A 27,163-nucleotide genomic window follows, 5' to 3' on the forward strand; every position below is an offset into this window, starting at 1 on the left:
TAATCCTCTTATAGTGATATTAAGTTCTACATTTGTTAAGTGAATTTCAAGGATGTGTTGTCCTTGATGCCATACACTTAACATAAAAGTATCATTCATAATAGCCCTTGACCCATGCCTAACAACTCTAGCAAATTCATGAAACAATTCAAATCTAATGAGATAGTATTTATACCAGAATGCTTCACTGAGAAACCTCCTCTGATTCTCCATATTCTTTTCAATGCACAACGTAGATGCCATGCATTTACACCTTGTAAGGAAAAAAACCCTCCAATAATACAATGTCTCCAAACATGAAATGGAACATTCAGTTGGTTATTTGGGTCTTGATTGAAATTCAAGTTCCTACCAGTGTCTAATCTCATGGAGTATTGAAGCATATTAATGAGATTTTCAAGATCACCATTCCAAACAGACGGCATGGTGTGAGGTGAAAAAACTAAACAGATGCAAGGTTGATAAAACAATAAGGTTCTCAGGTTAAAAAGGATGTGTATTTAGAAGTACTTTAAGGTATGTATCGACCTCAGTTCTGTGAGGTCTATAAATAAGTATAACATGGTGAAGATAATTATTAGTAGGTGTGAAAGGGTACGAAACAAGAAATTAACCAGATAATGAAAAACAGGGCATTAATAATTTCCAGACTGACAGAAGGTTCAAGACGATTGATGTGAAAAAAGATTGTCTAAGAGTTCAGAAGAAGGCATGTTAAAGTACCTCCAGGTAGATGCTTAGCATTTGTAGCAGCCACACATATCCAATAGAAATAACCAACCTTCTGAGGATTCATTTTGAGAAAACCCAATATGCAACGAAATCTAAAGAGTTGATTAGAAAACCCATTTGCTATAAAGGAATAAAAGACCATACCTAACCAGAAGATTTAATATCTGCCTCAATTTAGCAATTAATGTGAGTAGATATACACATATATTGATTGAAGCATACTGGTCTTCTGAGATCAGCTATCAATTAAAGTGAGATGTTCAAATGGGGAATTGATGCCTGCCGCCATAGACTTGAACCTTCAGGGAAGAACAAAATGAAGAGATGTGTGTAAAGAAATTTGAAATTAGGTATGGATGTGAAAATTATTTTGATAGATAGGTAGATTATGCTTGGATGGGTTGGCCAACCACAAATACCAAAAAATGGCTAAAAATAAGAAAGATCAATTGAAATTGAAATTGGGATTTAGGGTTTACTGAAAAACTAGATAGAAAACGGGTTTTTTTAATACTTGGAATATTATCTCTCTAACAATTTTTCCTCCTTTGCATAGTCCATTCCTTTTCTTTTCCCTCTCTTCCTGACATTTTCATTCCGAGTATCGTTTTTCTTTTCTTGTTTGTTTGATTAGCGAAAATACTACCTATATACAGGATATAGAATGTTAGATTAAAAAAATAAGGATAAGCAACAAGCCCTAACTGGAAATGATGTCCACCGAGTCCGAAGGCTTTCCTATTCATGTTTTATCTCTTACTACAGACTTTTGAAGATAAGGATTAGGATTGAATGTTTGTCATCTAGAATTGAAGATCACTGTGAACTGGAGAAAATAGGAGGAAAGCGTACATTTTCAGGGTTAATTAGGCCGACACCGAACGAAGCGAGGGAGGACTCTATATATTGTGACTTTATGTCATTGTGAAGCATGACATTTTTTTTTCAATTTGACACAAAAGATTGGATTTGGTGTCTGTCTATTAGTAAAAATTCGAAATGCCCCTCAAAAAGTTTGTAGGCGTAATTTATGTTTTTCTTCTGTTTTAGACAATTTCATAAATAAGCAGAAGTTGAAGGGCGATCGCGTAAATGCTCGGAAAGAAAAAACATGGAAGTTGGAATCATCTTAATTGTTTTAGGGCATTTTTGTTAAAATCAAAATAGAGGTCTTGAGTTCGAACCGACCACCTCCAAAAACTTCTATTTTATTTTATTTTTCCTTTTTCTTCTTCTTCCTCTCGATTTCGATCAAACTTCATTAACAAACAAATCTATGGTTTGAAGTTAATTAAATACTCTGACTAAATTGGGGCCTATACCACTCAATTGGGGTCTATAGCTAGATGACGAAAAAGGTCATTAGAAAACACTTCACACCACCCCTTATCAAAATAATTACCAAACTACCTATTTTATCCCTGATTAATTAGCACTAATTAATCATATTAGGGGTTAATTTTGTTTTGGATGTGAGATTAACTAATGTCAGAGAGTTCATCAAAACATCAACATTTTGATTTTTTTTCTTCGTAAAAGTTACACAAAACTGGTTTACGTTCATTCACTTGTAAACCGATTCTGGATTGGTGTTTAGAATTACCAGAGGACATCCAGAATCGCTTTGACATGTTTTATAATCCGATTATGGAAATCGTATTTTTCTTATGACATATATAAACCGATTGTTTCCTTTCATTACCAATTTTCATTCATCACATTATTATTGTAGGATGCATTTAGCACATGCATCAAGCCTTTGAATCCCTAGGCGACCCTAGTGGACGAGTTATAGTCTCGTGAGGGTTTAAATAGAGGTCTACCCAAAAAACCTTTACAAAAACTTCTAAAGCTATCAATCTTCCTCCGACGAAGACGACACACAAGTAGTCCGGGTTATCCTCCGGGATTCTATCTGCCAAGAAGTGACAGGTTGCATCGAATGCAAATGCTTCCCCCTTTACTTCCAAGTAGCGCGCTTTCACGACTTCGTGCTACAAAAACACAAAAACAAGCTTACATTTGTTAGTGGTGTTTCGTTGGAAGATAACACAACATGGGGTACGTAAAAAAACCACAAAATTACTTACAAATTGTGCAATGGAGAAGGTTAAGGGGCGAGCGTTAAAAATTGGAGGTTGGAGAGCTAAAAATGCAAGTATCGCATTTTCGATGACTAAGTGTCTTTCATGGATGGCTTGAACACTTCTTGCGTTAGGATTTCCAAATTCTTCGATAAATTTGTTGTGTACTTTAACCCAAAAGATTGTTGAATCCTCTCTTTTGAAAGATTGACGTCTAAGCCGATTTTCCGCATACCATTGCTTTCGTGATTGCCAAATCTTCCGCTGAGTCGAATGATGCCATTTCTTGTATGTATATGTATGAAATGAGTAGTTGTGGAGTATATGGAGTGAGGGGGAATAAAATGATCAATTTTCGGGAAAATGGGGTCCAAGGGTGAGGTCTTTATTTATAGAGAAAGTCCCAAACGGCTATTTTTTTTGGAAAACGTGTAATAATTTGAAATAATCGGTCTTTTAGAAGGACTATAAAATCCGATTGTGTTTATATGCCATAAGGAATCGGTCTTTCTTGCGACCAAAGTAAACCGATTAGAGTCATTTTAAATTTTGAATTTTGACCGACACTAATCGGTTTATATATTTCCATATGTGATCTGTTTCTATACATCCAGAAAAATTGGCCTGCATAATCGGTTTATAATGACATATTGAGTAAACCGATTCTTGACATGTCAGGCTAGAATTATAGAGCAACACATAATTATAATTAAAGCTTCAAGCTCATCAAGTTCAACACAGATATCATCCAAAATAAAAATATTAAAAGAGTGTTAAGAACTTAAAATAACCACAAGTCTTGTAAACTTAAAATTTTAATATCTAAAACTTAAACAGCAGGAGCACCGGCACCAGCATCACCACCATCAGCAGGAGCACCAGCACCAGTAGCACCACCATCAGCAGGAGCAGCATCACCAACATCACCACCATCAGGAGAAGCAGCTTGTGCTTCAACCATTAGTTCCCACATATCTTGCATTTCTGCATGGACCTCCCTCCCAGATGAAATATTGTTTCTCCTCATTTTGGCGAAGGTGATGACCTCAATAAGCTCTTCAAGTAAAAGCTTATCAATCAATGCCAGGGCTTGTTCAAGCCGGGTTTCAGCTCCGAATGCAAACTTGTATAGGCTCCTCACCGACATTCTTTGTGGTTGCCTCAAGATATCCTCCACGATTAAATCGCGATTGTCGAATGGTAGGTGTCTGAAGTCCATTATGCACAAAAAATAAACAAAAATCAAGTAAAAAATCGGTACATAAAGAAATATATGTAACCCGATTCTGAAGAGACCTCTAAAATCGGTTTATGTGGTACATGTATAAAATCCGATTCTGAAAGAAACATGAACTTCAGACACCTACTATTCGACAATCGGATAATGTTAATCCTAATGTAAACCGATTACTGTGCATGCTCTTCATGGTCGGGGAAAAAATCCAGAATCGGTTTATTCGATAGGTAAATAAAAACCGATTCTGGGTGTAATCAGAGTTTTGATTTGTCAAAAACGATGATTTAAAGATGTAAATCAATAAGATAAGAAGATGGGTTGATGGAAATTTACCTTCTTCTTGGTTGGATCGAAGATCGTCGGAGTAGAGGATGAAAAAAAAAATGATTAGGGTTTTGAGAATTTGGAAAGTTTATGATAGAGATGGAAAGATTTTTTAGGTTTAGGTATTTTTGATTTTGGATTTACTGAAAATAGAAAGATTAGAATTTATATGAGTGAGTTTTAGAAATTAATGTGGGGGTAAATTAGTATTTTTTATAAGTTTTGGGTGCCTAGAATAATTTGGGGTGTGAGAAGGAAAAACCTATAGACCCCAATTAAGTGGTATATGCCCCAATTTAGCCGGGTTAAATAACTAATTCAGTCGATCAGAATCGATTAATTTCGGATCATGTTCATTCAAAATACGAGAAAAATATCAAAATCGTTAATTGTATGAAACTGGATCAAATTGATGCTTTTAGTTTGGATCTAATACAACCAATACCTTAAAGCAGAGCCAGGCCTGAGGCCGTGCTGGGTGTGCGACCGCACCGAGCCCAGCTTTGCCAGGGGCCTTTTTCCCTATTGACCTATAGTGTATAATCGCTTTCCCGTCCAAGCCCAGTAAGCCAACATATCAAAAATGAAAAAACCATTGCCTTTGTTAGGACTGGAACGTGATAAAAATGAAAAAATCTTTGCCTTCACTAGGAATGGAACGTGAGACCTTGGGTGAGATAGTTAAGTTCCTCAATCCACTACTTGTTTTTGTTATATTTTTCAGCTCCTGACCATGCATGAATGCATTTTGAATCTTTATGATATCCGGAGCTAACTGTGTATTTTTCAGATTTTGTGTAAAGCCAAATAATTTTGTCGGGTGGACCATCTTGAGGGAGATGAATGTTAACGATCTCGAGAATAGATGATTCTGGTAATTGAGACAATCGGTCATGGTTCCAAGAGTTTGAACTTGAGTCTATAAGATATGCTACTAGAGGAAACTTTTGGCACTGGTTTTGGTTTAAATGTGGGTGGTCCGGGATCATATTTGAGTCGGTCCGGATTGAATTTCCTGTGCCTATTTGGTGGAAAATATGAGGTGAGATACAAGGAAGAAGGGAATTGAGTTGTTGCCAAAGAGGGATAGCCGAGTTTGGGGGGGGGGGGGGGGGGTGGTTTGTGATTTGATTGGAGAAAAGGTTCATTGTTGAAATATTTTTCTCTGCACATTGATGTATAAATCGAGTCAGGCTGATCATGAATTTTCCAAACTCGTTTGAGTAATAGTGCTTCGTTGTGGTCTAAGATTTTCCTAATTCCCAATCCCCCTTCAGCTATTGGTTTCGACAGTTTATCCCATCCCATGGGATGCAGTTTTTTGATAGATGCATCATGGCCCCAGAAAAAATTCCTAGTAATTTTGTCTATTTCCTTATGAACTTGCATTGGTAAAAGGTTTGTATGCATAATGTGGTTTGCAGTAGGTAGTAGATATGTTTTAATGAGTACTAACCTTCCTTTTTGATTTAGACATTTCGTTTTCCAACCTTTCGCTTTGCGAGCCATTCGTTGTATGAGTGACCGGGAAATATGAGCTGATGTTCTTCCACTTTTGAATTGAACTCCCAAGTACAATGGTGGTGTTGATGTCGCCGGCATGTCGAAAACGCTTTGGATTTCACCGATGATGTGGAATCAAGTCGTGGATGATGAATTATATTAGATTTGTTGGGGTTGATATGTTTTCCAGATGAGTCGGAATAGGCATCGAGTATCTGTTTGAGTTGAGTACAACTCAGTTGGGAAGCTTTGAACGTTAGTAGAAGGTCATCAGCATACATCAAGTGAAGTATTGGTGGTGCTTTCTTTGAAATGCTCAGTCCTGTAATGTTGTTTGTATGTTCCAGGTGTGTCAGGTTTGTTGAAAGGATCTCCGCACAGATAATAAAGTCATAAGGTGATAACGGGTCTCCTTGTCTTATTCCTCGAGAAGGTGAAATATAGCCATGTGGGGTTCCATTTACGTTGATGGAGTACGTGATTGTGGAGACACATAACATGATATATTGGGTAAACTGTTCTGGGAAGCCAAGTTCGGTAAAAGTTCTCGTCACGAATCCCCAATCCAGACTGTCATAGGCTTTCTGAATATCTAGTTTAAGCCCAATTTTTGGTTCTTTAGTTAAGTGGGAGGTTCTGATGTAGTGAAAAAGTTCTCCCGCTATTGCTATATTATCTTGAATCGATCTTTGAGGTACAAATGCACTTTGGTAAAGGCTTATAAGGAAAGGTAGGATTGGTCGTAATCGATTTACTAGGATTTGGGATATGATTTTGTAGGTCACATTGCACAAATCTATAGGTCTGAATTGGGATGCAGTTGTTGGGTGATCCCCTTTTGGTATTAGTGTGAGATTTGTATGATTCGTCAGGGGATGCATATTAAAATTCACAAATAATTCTCGGACCATTGCAATGAGTTGGAGTTTGGTGGTATCCCGGAAAACTTTGAAAAACTTACTTGTGAAACCGTCCGGTCCGGGAGCCTTTTCTGATCCAATCGCCCAAAGTGCCTCCTTTATTTCATCTTCAGTTACAGCTTGAGTCAGGGTAGTACATTGGTTTGCTGTCAACCGAGGGGTGATCGTGGAGAATAATTGGTCGTCCAGTATGGTACTAGGCGTTGTATATTGGTTTGTGAAATGTTGTAGTAACAGGTCAATGATCTGGGTTTTTTCAAAAACCCAATTTCCATTCTGGTCTCTCAGTTGTTGAATGTTGTTGCAGCTTCGATGTATAGTTTTTGTGGTGTGGAAAAAATATGTGTTTCTGTCACAAGATTGAAGCCACTGGATTCTTGCCCTATGTTGCCAGTATGTTGCATGACGTTGTAGTAAGGATAAATGAGCTGCACGAAGTTCTTTTTCTTGTTGTATCCACTGAGCCAGTATCTGACCTGTCTGTATTGCACATTGATGTTATGAAAATTATAATTGTGCTGCAGACGTTTTGATCATGTTGGGTAGGTGGCCGAAAGTTTCTTTATTCCATTGTGTCAGGATGTTTGCAGTTGTGATGAGTTTGATCTGAAGATTCGACGTTGGTTCATGATCAGACGTTGTTTCCCAGGCTCCATTGACAATGCGGTATATATTAGGGTGAGATAACCATAGGTGTTCAAATTTATAATTCCTCTCATTTATTCAGTTTAAATGTTTGGTTCTAAGCAGTATAGGAGCATAGTCCGAAGCAATGCGTGGCAGGTGAGTGACAGCTTCATGAGGATTGCTCGTACGCCATCTTTGGTTTGACATGGCTCTGTCTAGCCGTTCCATGATGAAGCAATCTCCTTGTTGATGATTTGTCCACGTAAATGGGTCTCCATTAAATCCTAGATCAATCAATCTTGTTTTGTCGATCATATTTAAAAAAGGTTGAGTTTGAGCATATGTTACCGGCCTACCTCCTTTCTTTTTCGATGGTAGGATAACTTCATTGAAATCTCCAATCAATACCCACGGAAGTAACGAAGGTTGGAACACATTAGAGAAGTTATTCCATAAATCCCATCTGGCATCTGGGTGAGGTGGAACATACATTTCGGTACATAACCAAGGAAGAGCTGGAGGTTGTGGTGTAACAAACACGTGAATGTGGATCTGAGAGTGGAGTAGTATCTGTGCGTGAATTATGTTCTGCCACATTAGGCAGAGGCCACCTATGTGTCCTATTCGCGGGACGGTAAAGCAATTGTCAAACCTTAAGGTCCGCTGCACTGAGGTCATATGTTGTTCAGTTGCCAGAGTTTCTGAAAGGAACACAATATCCGGTCTATGCGATGAAATGAGTCCACGCAGTTGTTGGATCGTGGGGTCTTGGTTGATGCCTTGACGGTTCCACGCTAAAATAGAGATGTTACTAGCCATAATTTACTTGAATGAAGAAATTATAACAGCCACAAAATAACTTTGCTTGTCTGGAAAACTTGAAGCGCCAAAGCCTATTGGTATTGTAGCCCTCAGATAGTCCGAATTAATCTTCTGTGTGTGTAAATCCTTTGGTTGTTGGAAAGCCGCAGTAGACGAGTCTGTAAAAGATCCTGAGTTTAATCAGGGATCAAGGATGTTGAGGGTCTCTAAAGCTCGTTCTTGAGGAGCACAAAATGAAATATTTTAGGCCCAAAAGAGAAAACGAGTAACAAGCCCACAACAAAATCAGTTACACACAAAACTACACTTATATTACAGACAACTCACACTATTACAAATCTTACAATTAGAAAGCAGACTTACTACAGGACTACTGACACCAAACTGAAACACTTACAACCAAAGTACAGAGCTATTGCATACTAGGACTTAGTACAAGCACACTTAGTACAACCTAGTACAGTACAACCTATTACAATACTAGGGAGGCTGTTCTAGATAAACACGAACTATAAAACCCAGAAGGAAAGACACTGCAGGACAACAAGGTGAAAGACAAGAAAAAACTTGAACTGTACCTAGCTAAGAAAGAAACTGATTGAAACTTACATCAATCAAAAAGAAACCTTCCTAATAAACTGCACTAGTTTGATTAAAACTTCAAAGAAACTTCCTAAAGAACTGACACTTAGCTAAAAAGAAACTGACTGTTAGGTTTGATCAAGAAAAAGAAACAGAAAACGTTCTAAAAAGAGGTTGGCCAACCCAAAACAAACAAGCTTCATCATTTGATCTTAAAAGAAATCTTCCATCAAGCAAAACATTTAAGAAGTATGGTTAATTCTTCACAACTCTCTTGCCTTTGTAATCACCTGGAGTTGGTGTTTCTTGTTCTTCCTTGACTGAGTCCCTAGCTGCTAATGCTTGTTCTTCATATCCTAGTGATTCCCAAATTTCAGCATGTACACTCTCTGGCCTAACAGGTGGTGAATCTGGTGTCGCGGTGGTGGCAGCATGATATATGTCCACTAACAAAGTTGGATTATTTATCGCAAGCTCCTAATATTGTTTTCTTCTCTTAGGATCAGTTTCACTAATCATCCATGCCCTGTAATCTTCAATTGTAGGCCAGAGGTGTGCTCTTGAAGAAGATGCAGCTGCAGAATCAAGATTTCCAGCTGGGAACAAGTCATTGGTATAAACTCTTCTAAATTTTCAGGGAAAAAATTGTATAGACAGTGGCTAGGGTTTGGTCTCTTGGCTGATGGAGTATGAGTCAGAACCCATGTGATTTCATAAGGTTTAGGATTGATAAATGGTTCAGAGGGGTTACACTCAATGTCATCCCATTGATGAGGGTTCACAACAAAATATGGGTGAATTAGGTTTAACAATCTTCATTGATGTCTCTTCATCCTCTTCAGGAAATATGGCTTCATTATAGTCTCTCATGCTCCTTTCAGAATGATTAGTATTGCTTGTGTTGCTTCAAGAATATGTATCATTGGAAAACAAACCCAGTTCATCGTCTGCATCATCTGCCAAATTTCCCATGTACTCATTTTCTTGCCGGTGCACAGGTGGGTATAAAGCTGGTGGTGCTGGAAGTTGGTATCCCCGTTGAATGAGTTTCTGAGCATGACGATATTGTGCACAACCTTCTTGTCTGTGACCCAATCTGCGGCAAAAATCACAGAAATTGTATGGCAGGTCATGGTACTCAAAGGTAAGTGTGTTGAAGTCGCCTCTGCTATTGTCTGCTAGAGTTTCTGCCCTTAAAGTATTGAAAATGTTTATTGTAACTCTTACTGTCATACCATATTCTCCATTGACTTCAAGTCTTGGTGGATCAAAAGCTATAATTTGTCCCATGTCATACACATACCCTCTGATATCATCAAAGTCTTCTAACTGTTCTATGGTTAATCCTCTTATAGTGATATTAAGTTCTACATTTGTTAAGTGAATTTCAAGGATGTGTTGTCCTTTATGCCATACACTTAACATAAAAGTATCATTCATAATAGCCCTTGACCCAGGCCTAAAAACTCTAGCAAATTCATGAAACAATTCAAATCTAATGAGATAGTATTATATACCAGAATGCTTCACTGAGAAACCTCCTCTGATTCTCCATATTCTTTTCAATGCACAACGTAGATGCCATGCATTTACACCTTGTAAGGAAAAAAAACCTCCAATAATACAATATCTCCAAAGATGATGTGGAACATTCAGTTGGTTATTTGGGTCTTGATTGAAATTCAAGTTCCTACCAGTGTCTAATCTCATGGAGTATTGAAGCATATTAATGAGATTTTCAAGATCACCATTCCAAACAGACGGCATGGTGTGAGGTGAAAAACTAAACAGATGCAAGGTTGATAAAACAATAAGGTTCTCAGGTTAAAGGATGTGTATTTAGAAGGTACTTCAAAGTATGGTATCGACCTCAGTTCTGTAAGGTGCTATAAATAGGTATATAACATGGTGAAGATAATTATTAGTAGGTGTGAAAGGGTAAACAAGAAATAAACCAGACAATGAAAAACAGAGCATTAATAATTTCCAGACTGACAGAAGGTTCAAGACGATTGATGTGAAAAAAGATTGTCTAAGAGTTCAGAAGAAGGCATGTGTAAAGTACCTCCAGGTAGCTGCTTAGGAATTGTAGCAGCCAACAAAATATCCAATAGAAATAACCAATCTTCTGAGGATTCAATTTTGAGAAAACCCAATACGCAACGAAATCAAAAGAGTTGATTAGAAAACCCATTTGCTATAAAGGAATTAAAAGACCATACCTAACCAGAAGATTTAATACTTCCTCAATTGTAGCAATTGATGTGAGTAAATACACATATATTGATTGAAGCATACTGGTCTTCTGATATCAGCTATCAATTAAAGTGAGATGTATCAAATGGGAAATTGATGCCTGCCGCCATAGAGACTTGAACCTTCAGGGAAGAACAAAAGGAAGAGATGTGTGTAAAGAAATTTATGAAATTAGGTATGGATGTGAAAAATTATTTTGATAGATAGGTAGATTAATGCTTGGATGGGTTGGCCAAACCACAAATTAGCCAAAAATGGCTAGAGAAATTATTAGAAATTGAAATTGGGATTTAGGGTTTACTGAAAAACTAGATAGAAAACGGGTTTTTTTAATACTTGGAATATTATCTCTCTAACACTTTTCCTCCTTTGCATAGTCCATTTCCTTTTCTTTTTTCTCTCTTCCTGACATTTTTCATTCCGAGTATGTCGTTTCTCTTTTTCTTGTTTGTTTCATTAGCGAAAATACGTACCTATATACAAGATATAAGAATGTTTAGATTAAAAAAAAGAAGGATAAGCAACAAGCCCTAACTGGAACTGATGTCCACCGAGTCCGAAGGCTTTCCTATTCATGTTTTATGTCTTACTACAGACCTTTGAAGATAAGGATTAGGATTGAATGTTTGTCATCTAGAATTGAAGATCACTGTGAACTGGAGAAGAATAGGAGGAAAGTGTACATTTTCAGGGTTAATTAGGCCGACCGAACGAAGCGAGGGAGGACTCTATATATTGTGACTTTATGTCATTGTGAAGCATGACATTTTTTTTTCAATTTGACACAAAAAGATTGGATTTGGTGTCTGTCTATTAGTAAAAATTCGAAAATGCCCCTCAAAAAGTTTGTAGGCGTAATTTATGTTTTTCTTCTGTTTTAGACAATTTCATAAATAAGCAGAAGTTGAAGGGCGATCGCGTAAATGCTCGGAAAGAAAAAAGGACATGGAAGTTGGAATCATCTTAATTGTTTTAGGGCATTTTTGTTAAAATCAAAATAGAGGTCTTGAGTTCGAACCGACCACCTCCAAAAACTTCTATTTTATTTTATTTTTCCTTTTTCTTCTTCTTCCTCTCGATTTCGATCAAACTTCATTAACAAACAAATCTATGGTTTGAAGTTAATTAAATACTCTGACTAAATTGGGGCCTATACCACTCAATTGGGGTCTATAGCTAGATGACGAAAAAGGTCATTAGAAATCACTTCACACCATCCCTTATCAAAATAATTACAAAACTACCTATTTTATCCCTGATTAATTAGCACTAATTAATCATATTAGGGGTTAATTTTTTTTTGGATGTGAGATTAACTAATGTTAGAGAGTTCATCAAAACATCAACATTTTGAAAAAAAATTTCGTAAAAGTTACACAAAATCGGTTTACGTTCATTCACTTGTAAACCGATTCTGGATTGGTGTTTAGAATTACCAGAGGACATCCAAAATCGCTTTGACATGTTTTATAATCCGATTATGGAAATCGGATTTTTCTTATGACATATATAAACCGATTGTTTCCTTTCATTACCAATTTTCATTCATCGCATTATTATTGTAGGATGCATTTAGCACATGCATCAAGCCTTTAAATCCCTAGGCGACCCTAGTGGACGAGTTATAGTCTCGTGAGGGTTTAAATAGAGGTCTACCCACAAAACCTTTACAAAAACTTCTAAAGCTATCAATCTTCCTCCGACGAAGACGATACCGCATCCAAGTAGTCTGGGTTATCCTCCGGGATTCTATCTGCCAAGAAGTGACAGGTTTCATCGAATGCGAATGCTTCCCCCTTTACTTCCAAGTAGCGCGCTTTCACGACTTCGTGCTACAAAAACACAAAAACAAGCTTACATTTGTTACTGGTGTTTCGTTGGAAGATAACACAACATGGGGTACGTAAAAAAACCACAAAATTACTTACAAATTGTGCAATGGAGAAGGTGAAGGGGCGAGCGTTAAAAATTAGAGGTTGGAGAGCTAAAAATGCAAGTATCGCATTTTCGATGACTAAGTGTCTTTCATGGATGGCTTGAACACTTCTTGCGTTAGGATTTCAATATTCTTCGATAAATTTGTTGTGTACTTTAACCCAAAAGATTGTTGAATCCTCTCTTTCGGAGGATTGACGTCTAAGCCGATTTTCCGCATACCATGCTTTCGTGATTTCCAAATCTTCCGCTGAGTCGAATGATGCCATTTCTTGTATTATATATGTAGGAAATGAGTAGTTGTGGAGTATACGGAGTGAGGGGGAATAAAATGATCAATTTTCGGGCAAATGGGGTCCAAGGGTGAGGTCTTTATTTATAGAGAAAGTCCAAAACGGCTATTTTTTTGGAAAACGTGTAAAATTTGAAATAATCAGTCTTTTAGAAGGACTATAAAATCCGATTGTGTTTATATGCCACAAGGAATCGGTCTTTCTTGCGACCAAAGTAAACCGATTAGAGTCATTTTAAATTTTGAATTTTGATCGACACTAATCGGTTTATATATTTCCATAAGTGATCCGATTCTATACATCCAGAAAAATTGGCTTGCATAATCGGTTTATAATGACATATCGAGTAAACCTATTCTTGACATGTCAGGCTAGAATTATAGAGCAACACATAATTATAATTAAAGCTTCAAGCTCATCAAGTTCAACACAGATATCATCCAAAATAAAAACCTTAAAAGAATGTTAAGAACTTAAAATAACCACAAGTCTTGTAAACTTAAAATTTTAATATCTAAAACTTAAACAGCAGGAGCACCGACACCAGCATCACCACCATCAGCAGGAGCACCAGCACCAGTAGCACCACCATCAGCAGGAGCAGCATCACCACCATCAGGAGAAGCAGCTTGTGCTTCAACCATTAGCTCCCACATATCTTGCATTTCTGCATGGACCTCCCTCCCAGATGAAATATTGTTTCTCCTTATTTTGGCGAAGGTGATGACCTCAATAAGCTCTTCAAGTGAAAGCTTATCAATCAATGTCAGGGCTTGTTCAAGCCGGGTTTCAGCTCCGAATGAAAACTTGTATAGGCTCCTCACCGACACTCTTTATGGTTGCCTCAAGATATCCTCCACGATTAAATCGCGATTTTCGAATGGTAGGTGTCTGATGTCCATTCTGCACAAAAAATAAACAAAAATCAAGTAAAAAATCGGTACATAAAGAAATATATGTAACCCGATTCTGAAGAGACCTCTAAAATCGGTTTATGTGGTACATGTATAAAATCCGATTCTGAAAGAAACATGAACTTCAGACACCTACCATTCGACAATCGGATAATGTTAATCCTAATGTAAACCGATTACTGTGCATGCTCTTCATGGTCGGAAAAAAAATCCAGAATCGGTTTATTCGATAGGTAAATAAAAACCGATTCTCGGTGTAATCAGAGTATTGATTTGTCAAAAACGATGATTTAAAGATGTAAATCAATAAGATAAGAAGATGGGTTGATGGAAATTTACCTTCTTCTTGGTTGGATCGAAGATCGTCGGAGTAGAGGATGAAAAAAAAATTGATTAGGGTTTTGAGAATTTGGAAAGTTTATGATAGAGATGGAAAGAATTTTTAGGTTTAGGTTTTTTTGATTTTGGATTTACTGAAAATAGAAAGATTAGAATTTATATGAGTGAGTTTTAGAAATTAATGTGGGGGTAAATTAGTATTTTTTATAAGTTTTGGGTGCCTAGAATAATTTGGGGTGTGAGAAGGAAAAACCTATAGGCCCCAATTAAGTGGTATATGCCCCAATTTAGCCAGGTTAAATAACTAATTCAGTCGATCAGAATCGATTAATTTCGAATCATGTTCATTCAAAATACGAGAAAAATATCAAAATCGTTAATTGTATGAAACTGTATCAAATCGATGCTTTTAATTTGGATATGATACAACCAATACCTTAAATCATAGCCGGGCCTGAGGCCGTGCAGGGTGTGCGACCGCACAGGGCCCAGCTTTGCCAGGGGCCTTTTTTCCTATTGACCTATGGTGTATAATCGCTTTCCCCTCCAAACCCAGTAAGCCAACTATCAAAAATGAAAAAATCATTGCCTTTGCTAGGACTGGAACGTGATCAAAAATGAAAAAGTCTTTGCCTTCACTAGGACTGGAACGTGAGACCTTGGGTGAGATAGTTAAGTTCCTCAATCCACTACTTGTTTTTGTTATATTTTTCAGCTCCTGACCATGCATGAATGCATTTTGAATCTTTATGATATTATTATTGCAGGCACCTGCCTTTGGCTATATATTTTGAGTTTGCTTGAGGTATTTTTGTTCTTGTAGGTGGACATTAAGAGTTACCGTTTGCGTCAAAAATAAAATAAAATAAAATAAAATTTGACTTTATAAAAGGTCCTGTGAAATTCTTTCGCACAAGTCCTTTTTAGACTCAAGACCGGCTCTGCCTTAAAGGGTTCCTGATTTCACTGACTATATCTTCATATCAGCTCAACCTATAGAAATTTAAATATACAGAGGAAGTTATATCCACCCAACCCTTACACGTGCCCCGTGTTTATCTCTGTTACCGACTCAGTGACGCGAGTGAATTTCTCTGCTGGGAAAAAACTCATTCTGACTAGCATTTATTTTACTTGCAGGGACTGCATTAACCGGTGCATGTGGAATGAATCTGCAATCACTTGCATCCCCATAAAAACACCATCCATGACATTGATAAACACATTGCATACATCCCCTAATCAATTCTACCTTAAAATGAAAGAGGAGCTGAATCAGCTGATCCATGAAAACAAGCATTATTAAAGGGTGTTCCTTTATATACCCCATGAAATGTTAATGGTTCCCTCATTAGTTATTACGTTAGTTATAATTCGGTTAACATAAAAGTCATGATTTGTTTTGGAAATTTTGATAGCGGTACCCCAACTTTCAGCAACTAAAACAAAATCCCTAAACGATGGTGATGATCCAAAATAGGGAACTTCGGTATGAGTTGTAATAGTTGAGAATCTTCATCCCAACTACAACTCCGACTAGGTGGTTGAATCTCTATGTTGTATCATTTTTTTTTTGATCAGAATGTTGGAATTCTAAATCTTTTCTAAGCCCTTATGATTTCCAATCCTGTCTGTCTGCATCTACAAATAAATAAATAGAACCCAAGAATTTAAACATAACGGTCTTGTTTGGTAAAATTTATGATTATCTATTTATGATTATAGATAATCATAAATAGATAAATGATTTTGATATAATCATTTTTAAAATAAATTTTCTCAAATAATTGATTATCTTAGAATGGTGATCTCAAAAAGGAGAGGAAAGAACAATGATCTACCATTTTTTTTAGTCTTATGTAGTTTTTGTGTCTCTATCTTAACCGTTTAGAAAAAATAAGAAGGAAAAATTCAACTTGAATTTGTTGGAAAAAATAATTGATTATAATAAATTTTCAAAACAACTTTTTTCTGCTTATGGAAATAATGGATTTTTTCAATTTTAATTATTATAATGGTTACCAAACACGTATAGAATCCATTATAATCTGCGTAATGGATTATGGGCTGATAATCCATTAAAATAATGGTTACCACACAGCCCCACAAAAATCAGAAGAGGGAAACCCGGGAAAGAAAAGACACTTACAATCGTAACCCTTTCCAGGGTTTCAAAAACAAAGCTTGATTTTCACAAGGTATTTGTTCGGTACTTGGGATCCATGTCTTACCACTCCTTAGCAATGGAAGAGCTGAAGTTGAGGTGGTGTTGTTGTAGGAGAAGCAGCGGCCGTGATGATTTATATTTGATTCTCAGCGAGCTTTTTAGTCTAAAATAAGATGGGATAACCCTACATCAAATTCTACGTATAATCAAAACAAGAAAATGATATCCCAAAATTTTATTTTATAGGGCTTATTTTTTTTATTTTGAAAAACAAGCAATGATCCGTCTATTCAATACTTTGAGCAGCATTTTTCATGACAATTTTCTGTTAATTTGGGGTACAAAGTTAACGAGTAATGAAGGGGTATCGTTAACATTTCTTGGGGGTATATAAAGGAGCGCCCTTATTAAATATTGCCATTACCATCTCTAATAGAAATCACACTGTGGAAGTCAATTGACTACTCTTTCTAATCAAATTACTTTCCATTTTTTTGGTCGGCCGTTTCACACTTAATCAATAAAACTAAATTTTTTGGCCCTGTCTAACTTGTCGGTCCTGTATTTAAGATACCGTCCCTGTTAATATCCAGGGTCCAGTCGAAACTGGAAACTCCTCAGTCCTCCCTCCCACGCTAGAATTTGCCTCCCAATTTAAATTACAATTTTGACCCCACAAGGAGAAAATTTACGATGGCGCCACCGAATCAAGATGAACATGCTATACTTGGATGAATAACCCCCACTGCAGATATACAACAACTCGAATTCTTCGGATTGCGTGCAATTTCCTCTCCTTCGGTGGAGTAAGAAAGAGATAATGGGGTTATAAACACAGTTCCTGCCATCAGTGCCACCTTCTGCAGATATTAGAAACCGTGCTTCAGAGAGGGAGCTGATTACTTGACATATACGCTCCTCTGCCCTTCCCTTAAGCAATTGCATATCAGAATGGTATTAGTAACCGAACAAAATGCAGTTGAAGGATACAGAGACTCATCATAAAGAACAAACCTAGTCGTAGAAGCATGAGCCACGATGTTTCCACCAATAGGTTTAAACTGTTTCCCACCAAACATAGCAGAACCGTCAACTTGCGCAACGACTTGGTTAGTAATAACTACAGCAACACCAAACCTACAACAACAACATAGCAGCATCCCACGGTGGTTATAGTTAAGAGAAAATCTTTCAAATACTAAACTGAGAAGTCCCCTGTAAAAGAAGGATGTATTTCTATTTGCAGCCAACTTCTGCAGGCTCCTTAAAAATTTCGCAAGATACATTTGTCTAGCTGGCAGTTCTCCCCTTCCATAGAAACCTGTCCTATAGAGAGCTGTAGCAATATCCACAATCACGAGGGCAAACCTGTGCTCAAAAGAAAATACGTCAAGATACAGAAATTCATCTCATCCAGAATAGATAAGATTGTAGGCACATTCAATTGTATAAAGTATCAGTTGATGCAGTACACCAAAGATATTAACAGCGTGTTCGTTTGGGAGAATGGGATGGACAAATAATCAAATTACAGGTGGTTCCAATAATGGGATTACAGGGAATCCATTCCTTGACTTGAGAAATATAGTGTCCGTTTCAAGTTTTCTGCCAAAAGAATCAAGATATTATATTGTGACTTTAGCATCCTTCAAAAAAAAAAAAAAAAAAAAGTTTGAAAATCAACTTTGGGTTATTTGATCTTTAACCTCCTCAATTAAGTTTCAATAGGTTATAGTACAGATACAGGACAAGGTTTCAGAAAATTCAATTGATTGGATCAAACCACAAATTGAATTGAATGTTTATTGAGTGTTAAATTCTAACTGATATATTAGTATTGAAAGGGCATATTAGTCATTTTCCAGTTGATTCCATTGCATGCATCCGATTAACAATGCAATCCAAATTTCAGTTTTGGGGGTAATCCCACTCCTAAAGAATCGGATTCTGAGATTTTACAGTGCGTTCATTTGCGAGAATTGGTCCGGTTACTAGATTTTTAATTCTCCCAAATGAACACGCTGTAAGCTTACTTGGGAGGTTTATCTTACCCAATGAGCATAATAATATGCAATAATTATTTCGGCTCAAGAAACTTGGTTGAACCTACGTTTGTCGTGTTACCGGTCATATGAACTCAACAGAATCTATCAAGTTTGTCTCTCACCCTAATTTGTCTCAAGTGTTGTTCAACATCATTGTTCAGAAAAATCACGAGAATGTGATCCAATACAAAAGAGTAACATACCCCGTCTCTACCATCTTCTGAGCTGGTTCAAGAAGAAGTTTTGACTGATGGGCTCCAGCATACACCACATTCTCCAAAACATAAGCACCATTTAGTACAAACCTGCTAGCATCAGCAATTCAGCATAATTAAGACACGGTTTATGTTAAGCTAAAATGACCAAAGATAAGCTTCACAAAATACCTGCCCGTAATCTGCAAGTCTTTGTGGCCTGGAAGTGCCCTTCGTATCAATGTACATTGCTTTTCCTTTATCCCCCCCTTGTTAAATGCTTCATGATCTACTGTAATACCTTCTTGCCTTTCTGCATGGAGTTGACTGGCACCAGTAAAACCCAATGGAACCAGCTTCGACACTGCTTCAATGATCTTATCAACTTTAGCTTCAGCAATTCATTTGTGCATGAAGTAATTATTTCCAAGGAGAGTAAGCAACAGATCGTCTTGCACAGACCAGCATCTTTAAGCTTCTTCAAATCGATTGTAGCTATCCTAGATGCCTGCAAAACGACATAAACAGAACATACCCCAAACTAGTCAAACTTTAATTTTCAAGGAAATCGTGGAAGTGGTCGAAAACTAAAGAACCAGAAATCTACATTGTAAAAAAGGCCCCCAGGCGCCAAGTTATTCTTACATTTGTTGTTCTCTAAATCTTAGGCGCTCGCCTAGCGCCTATTACAACATAGCCAGAAATATTCATGTTCATTCTTTGAAAATCCCCGAAAACCAATTTTCTGTTGTCATGGCACTATATTTTAATGAATTGAGTTCAGTTTGTAAACTAATGAAAAATGCATACCTCTAACTTGCATTAATGAGTTCCCAGTGTCGGAGATTTGTGTGGTAGGCTATTTTTCATCCGGCGAATGTCATGACAAAGAAGCACCATTTCCTCTTGACTTCATTCGCATCCAAGTCCTTCGGGGGACTTTGAAGAAAGAAATTCCTTTTCCACCACTCCTCTAGGGTTGTAAGAAAGCATCCGAGTTTTCATCCGCATCCTGTAAAATTTAGATCAATCCAAAATTAAGATTTGAGGGATTTCCGGTAACTATGAAAATCGTCGTGCTTAGAACATGATAAGTAAGCCAGTTGTCAACACGATCACACCATGTCTGTATATTCAGTAACCAACATAGAACATTGAATCTCCTAAAATTGTATTCTAATAATAAATCACCTACAGATAACGAAATTGAAATAGAGGATTGAGCCAGTCCACTACAAACTCATGTACTACACAAACAGAGCAAACAAACCCATTCAAAAAAAAACTTGCCGGATGTAGGATTTAGAAACTACCCAAGTTTCTAAAAATCAGAAGGAAAGAAAAAAACACAACCGGCTACATGAAACCAAGGAAAATTAGATCTAAACTGCAACATCATCTATTTCTATAAATACGCGGACACCATCATCAAATCAACTTAACCCTAAAATCCCACCCCACCCCAGAGAGAGAGAAATTGGGAATTCACAAAAAATCAAATCACCTGAAAACTGGAATACGGAAAAACACCATCTCGTCGCTTGAAATTGGTAAATCAGATAAAGATCAGAGTGCGTGATTAAACCCATCCCCATCAACTAAACCCAATATCCACACAAGAATCAAAAACACATTCAGAAGGAATTAGGAATTTGAAAAAGATCATCTCCTGGAATTGGGAAATCAGAAGAAGAACATCTCGTCTCGTGAAATTGAGAATTCTTCAAATTGGAGGTAATCAGGAGCACCGGATTCGTGGATGAATTCACAGCAACAACATCATCAACCAAACATCACAGGTACCTTTTTCTATCATGGGGTTCTTAAGATCGGTCTTGAAAAACCTAGGGTTTCACCAATTTACTTCGTCGCCATCTTCGTTATTACTTTCTTCAGCAAGAAAAAAATTAGGGTTTGAAGATGGGAAATTGTCATCTCTCTTTTCTTTATCCAAGTTGTTGTTTTCTTCTTCTTCGCTGAAGAAATCTACTAGCATTTACATAGGCTCTGAGTATCCTAAAGTGGTAGAAGAAAATGATCTTTTGAGTTACTTGCATCTCCGCAAGTACAGTAATCCAATTCCGGTTTTAACTGGATCGAAGCCGCTGTTTAGTGAGAGAGTTCGTTTCACGCATTGGGCTTTTTACAGAATGAATTTGACAAAACCCCAATACTGGCCTCCACCACGAACCCTGATTTTGGGCATACCAAAATCTTTCAAGGCATACAAAACAATAGTCCCATCTTGGATGACCTTATAAGGGGTACCCTATGGGTAGTTCAATTACCTATGTACCCTTAATATAAAAATTTAAAATCAGTTTTCTAATCAAAATCAGTTTCCCTTAACATCTCTTCTTCTTCCTCCTCCTCTAGCCGAACTCTTCCCCCTCCTGCGAAAAAAAATTCATCATCGTGATTAATTGTCGATTCGTAAAAATTTGATCGTCGATTAAACTCAACCACATAATGACTCGTACAAAGAAAACTAGGGACTAGGCAAACCAAATCGTCTTCTAATCCATCAATTGAAGAAGAAGAACCAATTGAAGATGAAGGTGTAGAAACTGAAAATCAACCACCAATTGAACCAGAAACTGAACCAACTGCATCTCCAACTCCGGAAATAAGGATAAGAAAGTAAGTTTTACAAACCCAATCTCCTATTTGTTGTTTTTCATCGATTAAATGACGGTTACAGTGTTGGGTTCGGCTCAAAATTGAGTTGCATTTTTAGCCGAATTGTTCATCACAAAAGCTTCCTGTAAGTGTATATGAACAATTCGGCTTAAAATTTCATGAAATTTCAAGCCGAACCTAGTCACAGATAGAGATGCATAGGGGTTCGGCATATTCGATAATCATAATATGTGCCGAACCTAGCAGATTTATGAGGTTCGGCTATTACGATATTCTCAACATGTGCCGAACCAATAACAATATTTTAACCCAAAAAATAACAAATTGATGTTTGGCTCATACGATTTTCGAAATATAAGCCGAACCAGTAATTATTATTTTTATGGGCTATTCAGGATGTTGTTCGGCTCATAGATATGAGCCGAACCGTTCATCAATTGGTAGATTCGGCTCATAGATGTGAGCCGAACCTCAACATGTTTCGCCGAACCATGATCAAAAAAATCATCTAAACAACCTTTTATAATTTTGAAAATTATCTTAATCACTAAACAAAATATTTAATCACTAATCAATATTACTAACACTAATCGTAAAGGGCAGATTTTCCATTAAAAAAATTGGGTTAAGGGGTAATCTGATTTTGTTATTTCACAATCTTTTTTGTCTTCATGTGGTATGCCTTGAAAGATTTTAGTATGCCCAAAATCAGGGTTCTCCACCACCAGTAACACCAGCAAACGAAAAGTACATTGTTACTTATCGCCCAGCCAAGAAAAACTGGTACAGATTAACTATTGATGCATCCTTATCCAAGAAGAAGGAAGATCCAACTCCATCTCATCGAAAAGTAGTTCCCAGGGCAGGGTGTGGATGGATAGAAACTGTTCTTTGGAACCAGTTTGCACTGGCGAACACATGGTATCCGATGACCCAACAGAAGAGATCGATTTCTATGAGTTGTTAACAGTTGAAAGAGCTTCTCAAGAGATGGGGACAGATTGGCTACCACTTGAAATTTCAACCGATAATATTCATAATAGGTTCGTGATAAAAATATTGGATGATGATAGACTACGACCTCACATACATGACATGGATCCCCTATTACAGTTGAACTTGTATGAGAAGAAATATCTGGTCCTATACCAAAGCATTATGAAATCTATTGACGCGCAGATCGTAAGCTCAAATGGGAGACGGAACTGGGATCATCACATCAGCTTCACACCTCTGCCAAGGGAAGCCAACTTCGCAGCTGACTATCTCGCCAACAGTGTCAAGGTAAATGGGACTTGCAAAATCACCAGGCCCAGGGAGAACATGTCGATTATCGACCCAGATCAGCTTCATTTCTTGCTTAACCACATTCTAGGCAGGGACCGCACTGACGGATTCGTACAGATGGATCATAAAGCTGCAATGCAATGTTCTGAGTTTGCCAAGAGGTTGAAGACAGCAGCGTTGAAGATAAATGAGGTTCCTCCTGAACCCAGAAAACTACAAGCACAGAAGTGAAATGAGTTTCCACATCTAGCAGAAGATGAAGTAACACTAAAAGGAAGTTTCACCCTCAGCTATGGTGGAAGCTATTGATTTTGCACTAGGAAAACTAAACTCTAGTGCTATTAGATTCGCTCACATATCCAGTCACTCTACTTTACTTCAAAACTTAAATTGGAAAGTTCCTAACCTTCAACTGCTTTTTGATGCCCTACCGGTCTATTCATATTCCCACTGTTAAGGATAACTAGAAATAACATTCATCAAACTTTGGGGGTTCATCATGGTGCTAGATATGCCAAGATGGCCACCTGTTGTACCAGTGAGTCTGTTGCTCTGTTGAGCACTTTCTCTGTTTTTCTATTAAAAACAAGGTCACTCTTAGAATATTATTAGTATAATTGTTTCCTAATCTACATCTAGCTGAATGATTGTAATGCGTTTCCTTCTCTACTAGATATACTGTGTTGGCATTCCTAGAATATTATTAGTATAATTGTTGCAATGTAGAAACTTCTAAGCTTCAAATAGCGAATTCTACTAGAATAAGCGAATCAAAACTTAGTGAATGCTGTTGAATTTGAGCTACTCGTTCGATGTTAGACTTAGTATAAAAAACAGTGAAAAAGATACCTGATAGACACCCAAAAATTTTGCCAGCCAAGTTGGGCTTCTTGCACTGATTGAATCTGCTGCCACTTCACCCTTAATTTCCAATATCGTACTCCCTGGCATGTTTTCAACATTCCATGCTGCATCAAGGTTCAGTACAATCGGGAACTGACTTTCTCAATTTGCCCTCCGCACATGTATTCCAGGTTCCAAAGGATCGGCCTGGGCATTTAAACTTAAGCTAGATAAAAGATGTGGCTCTGGGGTGTTATGATTTGGAATGAATCCACCTGCTCACCACTTCCTTCCAGCTTGCAATTTTTTATCACATCTTGATCTGTAAGTACGGAGTCAAAACTGGGAGAATCTTTACCACCTTGCCTGGAAGTTGAGTTTGTTGATACAAGCTTATCTGCAGTACTTATAGACTCCTCCATATATTCTTGTATAGAGCTGTTGAGCCCTTCCTGGTGTCTGTTGTTGTATAATTTTGCTGCAGGAATCAGTCGTTGGTCCCACACATACGAATGGAAGAGCAACTGCACTCTCAATCGATTAATTTCAAGTATATTCGTCGCTATCTCGGTTTGTAGTCACTGAACCAGATTGACCTCTTTCTTTACCCATTCTGGATTTACGTAGCTGAAATCAAGTTTTGAGGGTGGAAGGTCTACTGAGTGAACGTCAATCAACGCATATCGAAACCAAGCGACAATGTTATGGAACCTGCGTGTGCACAATATAGTGGAACTGGGTGAATGAGGATCAGTGTGAGAAAACACCAAACTTCTCTTGGGAAAAGTTACATTTTATCCAACTGCTTTATCTACTCGTAAAGATCTTAAAATAGTATCTCCACTCAATATTCAGTCAATAGAATCTAACATATTTTAGAAAATTCAAAAAGCATCATCCTACAGGCATGAATGTGAAAACTAATGCGCCCGTCAAAGAAAAATTTCGGCTCCATAATGCGTCCATATAAAAAAGATCCTATCACTAATCCAGATCAAAGGTATATATACCCTATCAGATTGACAGATTCCAGTGAATGGGTATAGGCAATTTAGATGTGTTACGCTCAAGTTGTGGATTGCATTGAAGTCTACAAGACTACAAGACCCAGACAATATTCTGACAAATTAAGAAAATAGAGTTATAGAACTTACAGTACAACCCAATGACTTGGGGCACTCTTGAAAGAACATAAGTGTCTTCACCTATTTCCTTACTCCCTTCCCAACACTCCCATGTGCTTCAAATGAAATGTTTCCTGTATAAAAGAAGTGAGAAAATAAGAAGAAAAGTTCAAGGAAAACAAAGAAAAACCCCGTCCATATCTACGAAATATGGATCTAAACATGTGCCTCATTATCCAAATTCCAACACAGGTATGAAATGTTAGACACAGTATCTGCAGATACTGACAATCCATGATGAAATGTTTGGTTTGAGTTTAATTTTATCTTTTTAAATTACTTTAGAAGGTATATTAAAGATCTTTCCTCCCATGTACGTTAAACTGATGAGTGATAGCAGAATGTAGACGGTAACAACCTGCTGCCATATGATCTCTAAACTTGATAACCAGTTGATACACATGAGCTCCTCCGAGGATAAGAAAATGGGGCTTCTCAATTTTAGAAATCATCCACCGGCTGGAAACATTTTTCTTACAAGTAACTCTTTTAACAACAATACTAGAAGAAAGAAAGGAAAAGGTAATGTCAGTGTAAAATAAAACAGAAATTCTTCTTATTCTTATTTGTGTATATTATCATATGGGCAATTTTAGATTCTAGTAGTTGCGGAAAAATGAGTTTGGCAATGGACAAAGCCACAAAGGTATGTTTTTTAGTCAGTTTGCCATCAAATGTCTAATGTGAATATTTTACAATAATTTGCACTTAGTGTCTGAAATGAAATATGGAATCTCATTATACATAAACAAGATCTCCTCTAAAACAGCCTTGCATTTGAAGCTAATTCCTAATTCATACGCTTATGCACCTACCTATCTAGGCCGTCTGGGCTACAATTCAAAAAAAAAAAAAAAAATTACAAAGAAAACTCATTTTTCCATAACTACTAGCTCAGTTGTTTTTCACTAGTTAAATGGCATTCTAATACAATCAAATCAACTACATAAGCTCATCGACTAATGTCTACTCCGAATTGATCATAAAATTGCATTCCCAAATTCTAGCAGAAACATCTCAGAATCCAAAATCAAAATTCATACATATCAAAAATCACCACCACAGATCAAATTCATACCTGACAAACCAAAAATCACTAGTCTTTTAAGTGGAGAATCTTCACACTACCAATCAAATTTGATAATTTTAAAATTCATCTCCATACATCACATTCAGCTTCACATCTCACACGATCTTCTTCGTAAACACAGATTCCAGTTCAACTCGACTGCACTTCTATGTCCATTCAAACGATCTGAGCTTGTCTTCTCAGATCTTCTTCAATATCATCTCCATTTACTGAACAATTTTCATTTTGGCTATCATTGATTTCCAAGCATATTTCTCTGGCAGATGGTTTTTGTGATTAGATAGGCGTACGTTGAGATCGAGTAATCCTCCTGGGGTATTGATTTGGAGTAGGTATGCCATTTCAGACGGCGGTGGTGGTGGCGGCGGCAATGGGAAATGTTTTTTGAGTGAAAAGGCAGAGAAGAGGATAAGTCGAGGGTGGTGGAGAGAGAGAGTAACGTAGATGTAAACCACAGAAGATGAACTGAAATTACTCATTTACCCTATAGAAGGCAGCATTCAAACCCGTTCCTCGAGGACCTTCCAGGCCTGTGTGAGTGAGGCACCGAGGCCTTGGCCCAAGTTTGCTATTCTCAACATCACCTCAAAATGAGAATTGTTTTGTTTCAAGAAAAATGGTACTTCCAGAAAGTATGCTATGTGAGGAAGGCGAAACAGACAACACGTGGAAAGAAACTGCAAGTTGGATCCGACAATTAGAAGTGGAAGTATTTTTTTTTTCTCAAACGAGAAAGGACTCTACGGATCCCATGTTATTAAACTACCTCGGATATTGAGGTTTGCAATGATATAAAAGGGTGGAAAATTTTCATCCCACCAGTTATTTACATGGTTGTGCATTGTATATTGGCACAAAGAATGCGCCAAACTGTTGACATATTGGAACTTTACATTTACAAAAGGCTAAACAACATCTTTAATCTGTAAAACCACAGATAATATACTCCATGGGATGTTCCCTTGTGTCACCTAGAACAGCATCAGTCACGTTGGAAGCATCACCTTCTATTATAATGTTGCTGAAATGTAGACGTTTTCCCAACTTCATTCCCAACCTACAAGCATTAGTTTCAGCAAACAACGGAGATGCGGCATCAAAAATGATTGTGCCACACCCTAAAAACATCCTATTGTGATCCCTCA

General features: G+C 37.3%; 1 protein-coding gene and 1 long non-coding RNA gene across 2 annotated transcripts; both read right to left on the minus strand.

The window, feature by feature from the left end:
- Nucleotides 1–17,279: 17,279 nt before the first annotated feature.
- LOC113288294 (DNA repair protein RAD51 homolog A-like) lies at nucleotides 17,280–19,373 on the minus strand. Its single transcript, XM_026537287.1, has 4 exons — nucleotides 19,167–19,373; nucleotides 18,984–19,085; nucleotides 17,750–18,103; nucleotides 17,280–17,665 (listed from the first exon to the last, which is right to left on the minus strand). The coding sequence occupies exons 2-4, from the start codon at nucleotides 18,995–18,997 to the stop codon at nucleotides 17,635–17,637; spliced, it is 399 nt and encodes a 132-aa protein (XP_026393072.1). The 5' UTR covers nucleotides 18,998–19,085; nucleotides 19,167–19,373; the 3' UTR covers nucleotides 17,280–17,634.
- Nucleotides 19,374–22,605: 3,232 nt separating this feature from the next.
- On the minus strand, nucleotides 22,606–26,450 carry LOC113288295. The gene is made up of 5 exons (XR_003330558.1): nucleotides 26,007–26,450; nucleotides 25,287–25,429; nucleotides 24,899–25,002; nucleotides 23,751–24,455; nucleotides 22,606–23,114 (listed from the first exon to the last, which is right to left on the minus strand). It is a non-coding gene; the product is annotated as an uncharacterized LOC113288295 (long non-coding RNA).
- Nucleotides 26,451–27,163: the final 713 nt, after the last annotated feature.

The sequence above is a fragment of the Papaver somniferum genome, chromosome 6 (assembly GCF_003573695.1).
Source record: "Papaver somniferum cultivar HN1 chromosome 6, ASM357369v1, whole genome shotgun sequence".
NCBI lineage: Eukaryota > Viridiplantae > Streptophyta > Magnoliopsida > Ranunculales > Papaveraceae > Papaver > Papaver somniferum.

Excerpts from the sequence above, each read along its gene's own strand:
- LOC113288294 (XM_026537287.1), bottom strand. Across the intron at positions 17,666-17,749 it reads GCTCATGCTTCTACGACTAG|GGAAGGGCAGAGGAGCGTAT; the intron begins GTTTGTTCTTTA and ends CAATTGCTTAAG.